General features: G+C 51.5%; 1 protein-coding gene across 1 annotated transcript; it reads right to left on the bottom strand.

Moving 5' to 3' along the window:
* Window positions 1-4291: 4291 nt before the first annotated feature.
* LOC114588631 (E3 ubiquitin-protein ligase ZNRF4-like) lies at window positions 4292-5580 on the bottom strand. The gene has a single exon (XM_028714040.2). It carries the CDS (start codon window positions 5351-5353, stop codon window positions 4292-4294), a length of 1062 nt encoding a protein of 353 aa, XP_028569873.2. The 5' UTR covers window positions 5354-5580.
* Between the last annotated feature and the right edge of the window lie 1218 nt (window positions 5581-6798).

The following is a 6798-nucleotide window of genomic DNA, read 5'->3' as shown; positions in this document are numbered from 1 at the left end:
ACCTCTGTTTAAAAACCTCCAAGGAAGGAGAGTTCGCCACCTTCCAAGGAGTCCTTTCCACTGCCAAATACTTGCTGATGTTTTGTTGGAATCGCCTTTCTTGCAACTTGAATCCATAGGTTTGGGTCCTTGCCTCTGGAGCAGTGGGGGAGAAACCAGCTTTCTCCATGAAAGAGCCCTTCAGATCTTAGAAGATAACAACAACAATTTATTATTATTTATACCCTGCCCATCTGGCTGGGTTTCCCCAGCCATTCTGGGTGGCTTCCAACAGAATGTTAAAATACAATAACCTATTAAACATTAAAAGCTTCCCTAAACAGGGCTGCCTTCAGATGTCTTCTAAAAGTCTGGTAGTTGTTTTTCTCTTTGACATCTGGTGGGAGGGCGTTCCACAGGGCGGGTGCCACCACCGAGAAGGCCCTCTGCCTGGTTCCCTGTAGCCTCACTTCTCGCAGTGAGGGAACCGCCAGAAGGCCCTTGGAGCTGGACCTCAGTGTCCGGGTGAACAATGGGGTGGAGACGCTCCTTCAGGTATACTGGACCGAGGCCATTTAGGGCCTTAAAGGTCAGCACCAACACTTTGAATTGTGCTTGGAAATGTACTGGGAGCCAGTGTAGGTCTTTCAAGACCAGTGTTATGTGGTCTTGGCAGCCGCTCCCAGTCCCCAGTATAGCTGCCGCATTCTGGATTAGTTGTAGTTTCCGGGTCACCTTCAAAGGTAGCCCCACGTACAGCACATTGTAGTAGTCCAAGCGAGAGATAACTAGAGCATGCGCCACTCTGGCGAGACAGGTAGGGTCTCATCCTGTGTACCAGGTGGAGCTGATAAACAGTGAGGGGTCTCTGGCCCATTGGGGCAAATAAAAGAAAAAAGATTGCCACCCCTGCTTTAAAAAAGAGTCAAACCTTTTACATTTTCTGCTAGAATCGGTTGCCAGTTGCTCTCATGGTCTCCCCTTCCTGATGGGACGAAGCCTGTCAAATTTCAGGAAGAGAGGTGATTCCAAGTGGATTCTTTTGGCAGCATCATTTGCAAGTGAAGCTGATCTGAGTCTTGCTCCCTCTTCCCTTTCCTCTGGCTTCCGTAACTGATGTGGGAGACTGCATTAATATTCCTTTCTCTTTCCTACTTCCATCTCCTCCTTTGACTCCTCGCAAGTCAAAGCTGCCAGCTAATTAAGGTCTGCTTTTGTGCATCTCCTTCTCCTTCTTAAAAGTCATTCCAAGAAATTTGCAGTACATCTGATAGCTAAGTAGGAAAGGATGGGGGAAGCTGATTGGACGGCCCTTTCCTGGGAGAGGCTGAAGAGGGATCTGTCTTGTATTCTGAGAGGCCCTCGATGAAGAATTATAATCTAGCTTCAAGTGGGCTGATCACGAAGTCAGTCTGGAAAGCGTAGTACCCCTGGCTTCTGCCTTCATCAAGTTGGTCAACTGCTAACCTTTGTAAATGAGTTCATGAAGATACCAACAAAAGGTACCGTATTTTTCGCTCTATAAGACGCACCAGACCACAAGACGCACGTAGTTTTTGGAGGAGGAAAACAAGAAAAAAAATATTCTGAATCTCAGAAGCCAGAACAGCAAGAGCGTTCGCTGTGCAGTGAAAGCAGCAATCCCTCTTGCTGTTCTGGCTTCTGGGATAGCTGCGCAGCCTGCATTCGCTCCATAAGACGCACACACATTTCCCCTTACTTTTTAGGAGGGAAAAAGTGAGTCTTATAGAGCAAAAAATACGGTAAGTTCAGTGTTGTTCACAATACCAAGAGATGCTAGTGAAGCTGTAAAGGTACCCCTGCCCGTACGGGCCAGTCTTGACAGACTTTGGGGTTGTGCGCCCATCTCACTCAAGAGGCTGGGGGCCAGCGCTGTACAGAGACACTTCCGGGTCACGTGGCCAGCGTGACATCACTGCTCTGGCGAGCCAGAGCCGCACACGGAAACGCCGTTTACCTTCCCGCTAGTAAGCGGTCCCTATTTATCTACTTGCACCCGGGGGTGCTTTCGAACTGCTAGGTTGGCAGGCGCTGGGACCGAGCAACGGGAGCGCACCCCACCGCGGGGATTCGAACCGCCGACCTTTCGATTGGCAAGCCCTAGGCGCTGAGGCTTTTACCCACAGCGCCACCCGCGTCCCCAGTGAAGCTGTAGTTGGATGTTAATGAAGTTGTGGACAGGGTGTCGGCATTTTGCACCTTTTTCGCCCTGGCAGCCGAAGTAATCAAGAGGCCACTGTTCGCCCCCGATGGGGCCCTTTTACTGGGGCTTGCAGGTAGCACACTCCCAAGGTATTTTTCTGGGCTTCTTCAGTAGTCTAATCTCAAAGCCTTGACACGTATATTGATATTCACTAATAATAAAGGTAAAGGTACCCCTGCCCGTACAGGCCAGTCTTGACAGACTCTAGGGTTGTGCGCCCATCTCACTTAAGAGGCCGGGGGCCAGCGCTGTCCGGAGACACTTCCAGGTCACGTGGCCAGCGTGACAAAGCTGCATCTGGCGAGCCAGAGCCGCACACGGAAACGCCGTTTACCTTCCCGCCAGTAAGCGGTCCCTATTTATCTACTTGCACCCGGGAGTGCTTTCGAACTGCTAGGTTGGCAGGCGCTGGGACCGAACAACGGGAGCGCACCCCGCCGCGGGGATTCGAACCGCCGACCTTTCGATCGGCAAGTCCTAGGCACTGAGGTTTTACCCACAGCGCCACCCGCGTCCCTATTCACTAATAATAATTCAAACCAAATCTTATTAGAAATAACTTAATGCACTTCTAAATATTCAATTAAAGGGACACGGGTGGCGCTGTGGGTTAAACACAGAGCCTAGGACTTGCCGATCAGAAGGTCGGCGGTTCGAATCCCCGCAACGGGGTGAGCTCCTGTTGCTCGGTCCCTGCTCCTGCCAACCTAGCAGTTCGAAAGCACACCAAAGTGCAAGTAGATAAATAGGTACCGCTCCGGCGGGAAGGTAAACGGCGTTTCCGTGCGCTGCTCTGGTTCGCCAGAAGCGGCTTAGTCATGCTGGCCGCATGACCTGGAAGCTGTACGCTGGCTCCCTCGGCCAATAAAGCGAGATGAGTGCTGCAACCCCAGGGTCGGTCATGACTGGACCTAATGGTCAGGAGTCCCTTTACCTTTACCTTTACCTTAAATTAGGAAAAATGTACTGTATAAAACATGCTCAAATGTACGCTGGAATTGTAAGGAAAAAGAAGGCACTTTTGACCATATGTGGTGGAATTGTAAGGCAGTAAAAGGATTTTGGGAAATGATATATAATGAGTTGAAAAAAAATGTCTAAAACAACCTTTGTTAAAATGCCTGAAGCTTTCCTTTTAGGAATTTTAGGTGCCAAAATCCCAAGGGAGCAGAAAAGACTATTTATGTATGCGACCACGGCTGTGCGGATGTTATTGGCCCAGAGATGGAAAGGAGATAAAGTCGCTACCAGAGAAGAATGGCAGATGAAGTTGATGGACTATGCTGAAATGGCTAAAATGACCAGAAGTTTCAGAAATCAGGAGGACCAAAATGTTAACGAAGAATTGGGAAAATTTATAACTTACCTTAAAGACTGTTGTAAACAGTTAAAATCGTTAGTAGGATTGGAATAGCACTTGTCGTTTAAGGTTGAATTCTGGACATTAATGGAAGAGGGTAAAGGGTTTGGATTATCATTAAAGATGCGGGAGGAATTGATTAATAATAGGACCCACAAAGGGGAGGATGTAAGTTCAGGAGATTCCTTGGAATCTTGTTTTTATGATTTATGTTGGATATATCTCTGTAAAATTTTAATTTGAAAAACCAACCAACCAACCAAATAAATAAAATAACCACCTTCCAGCTGCCGTGCTTTGGCCAGGTGTGAAGTAAACACTCTGTATTTTCTGATCCTCATCAGAAAGCCCCCCCCCCCTTTTGCCACTAACATTGCGGAGCAGAATAAATTGCGGCAATCTCCTGCACTGTCATTCTTTCCTATCCATTCTCTCTCCCACCCCCACTGCCCCATGGGTCAATTGTTTGCCTTCCTTTCTGGTTGCCAAGAAGCTCTGAGCAGAACTCCCATTTCGGCCAAACTTTTGGGGTTTATCACTGTAGCAGAGAAACCGTTCATTCTCTCTCCCTCCCCTCCCCATATTCCACATCCTCCTCCACATATTCCACATCCTCCTCCACATATTCCACATCCTCCTCCAGCCCTCCATGGCTGATTATTGCCCCTTCCTTGGTCATTGCAACAAGCGGGACCACCCCTTCCTCATTCTTGGTTTTATTATATTTTTCAGAACCGGGAAGGGAGTTGCTGGGGGAGCAAGAGGCAGGCTGGTTGGTCCACGGCGGTTCTGGCTTTGCTGGGCCACGGGGTCCGGCGGCTGTCCCTAGCGGCCCCCTCTTTCCACAGCCTCACCGCTTGCAAGCGGGTGACCACCATGACCCTCTGCATGCAGAGAGGGCAGGTCTTGCTCCTGGCTTGGGTGATGTGCCAGAGGTCGATGCACTTGCTGTGAAATGCATGTGAGCAGGAGAGGACCTTCAGGCTGTCCCTCTCAACGTACTTCTCCAAGCAGATGGCGCATTCCTGGTACCTGGAGCTGGGGAAGGAGAAGGTGAGCAGCTCTCCCCTGTTTCCCTGGAGGTGGAAGCTTCTCCCTGCCTTCCACCTGTGGCACCTCAAGAGGTATTTCTCAATGAGCAATGCAGCTATCAAGGCGGACACCGGGATGCAGAAGAACCAGAAAGTGTGGAGAAGTGAAAGCTGAGAGCAGGGCCCGGGCAGCTGGATGTGACACCTGCAGGGGTGCGAGGAAGAAATTCGGGTGGTCCCAGAAGCCACCTTCCAGGTGAAGTGGAAGTATTCGGGCATCAGGACCACTGAGTTCAGCTTGCCGGCCCCATGAAGCCGTTTCAGGATCCTGGAGGCCACATCTGTCGTGAACACAGCAGGGATACGGATGTGATGCACGGTGTCTGGCTCTCTCACCATGCTCACGAGCGTCTGGGAGTCAACGTTGTAGATGATGGCAGCGTGGAAGCCAGCTTGCTGGGCGTGGAGGACCTTGGTGGTAAAGGAACAGTTGTACCGGCGGATGAGCACTATGAAGGCTGAGGAGGTGTTGGGCGGACCTTCGATGGGGAGGCAGGCGTTTGCGGGGCTCGCTTCGACCAGGGACCCCGTGAGCCCTTCCGTGGGGAGCAGGGGCCCAAAGAGAGCCGGCAGGGCCCTGAAATCGAGGCTGGGGGAGTCGTGGCTGTGGATGGCGCGGATGAAGGCTCTCCCCGCTTGAACTTGGAGGACCAGGAACATGGCAACCACGCGGGAAGGTGGCGGAAAGAGAAGTCGCATAGCTGGTGGTGCTTTCAGAGATCTTGGGGCTGTGCTGAATCCTACCACGAAGGTCAACGCGACTGGGGCTGGCTTGAAGGGGAGCTTTGCGAGTCTCTAGAAGAGGAGCCGTTTCCTCAAGATGTTGACCTGCGTTTCCATGAGACTGAAGCGTCGCGGCAGAGGTGAGAGGTAGGTCTGACCAGGTGCTTTGCCCTTTCCCTCTGCCCTCTCAACAGGCTGGGCCTGTTGGCTTCTCCTAAATGACCCCAGCCACTTCCTCCAAGTGACCTCCTAGAACTTTCTCCCTGGCCCTTTGTGACCTCACCGTCTTGCCTTTCTCGACCACCACACCTGTCTCTCTTCCCTCCCCATGGCTTCTGGGAGTTAGTTCACTAAGCCCGTTCTTCTTGCAGAGCTGTGACTGACTCATCTCCCATCCCATGACTCTGCCCAGTTTCCCCCCTGGACTGGCAGAGGACACACCTGCAGCGTAATAATCTATCATTTATACCCTGCCCATCTGGCTGGGCCTCCCCAGCCACTCTGGATGGCTCCCAACAGAACACCAAAAACACGACAAAACATCAAACATTAAAAACTTCCCTAAAGGGGGCTCCCTTCAGCTGTCTTCTAGAAGTCGGGTGTTTCCTTGACATCTGATGGGAGGGCATTCCACAGGGCGGGCGCCACCACCGAGAAGGCCCTCTGCCTGATACCCTGTTACTTTGCTTCTCGCAGGGAGGAAACCGCCAGAAGGACCTCAGTGTCTGGGCAGAATGATGGGGGTGGGGATGCTCCTTCAGGTATCCTGGGCCAAGGCCATTTAGGGCTTTAAAGGTCAGCACCAACACTTTGAATTGTGCTCGGAAACATATTGGGAGCCAATGAAGGACTTTCAGGATTGGTGTTATATGGTCTCGGCGGTCGCTCCCAGTCACCAATCTAGCTGCCACATTCCGCATTAGCTGTACATTTCATACCCTCCAACATCCCTCAGATGGAAACGGGGGCATTTCTCACTCACCCCCCTAACTGACCCTTAAAAAAAAAAAAAGGTAAAGGACCCCTGACAGTTAAGTCCAGTCATGAACGACTCTGGGGTTGCGGCGCCCGTCTCGCTTTCAGGCCAAGGGAGCCAACGTTTGTCTGCAGACAGTTTTCCTGGGTCATGTGGCCAGCAGGACTAAGCTGCTTCTGGCGCAACGGAACACTGAAACCAGAGCAGCGCACGGAAACGCCGTTTACCTTCCCGCCAGAGCAGTACCTATTTATCTACTTGCACTTTGGTGTGCTTTCGAACTGCTAGGTTGACAGGAGCAGGGACAGAGTAATGGGAGCTCACCCAATCGCGGGGATTCGAACTGCCAACCTTCTGATCGGCAAGCCCAAGAGTGGTTTAGACCACAGCGCCACCCGTGTCCCACCCTTCTATGCCCCCCCTTTTTGTCACACCCCGTTTCCTA

This window comes from Podarcis muralis, chromosome 18, assembly GCF_964188315.1.
Source record: "Podarcis muralis chromosome 18, rPodMur119.hap1.1, whole genome shotgun sequence".
Lineage (NCBI taxonomy): Eukaryota > Metazoa > Chordata > Lepidosauria > Squamata > Lacertidae > Podarcis > Podarcis muralis.
The sequence above is the reverse complement of the archived record's forward strand: the minus strand, read 5'-3'. Positions and strand labels throughout refer to the sequence as shown.

What these genes read in the sequence shown, in the direction of transcription:
- LOC114588631 (XM_028714040.2), bottom strand. Translation starts at nt 5,353, where the DNA reads ATGCGACTTCTCTTTCCGCCACCTTCCCGCGTGGTTGCCATGTTCCTG.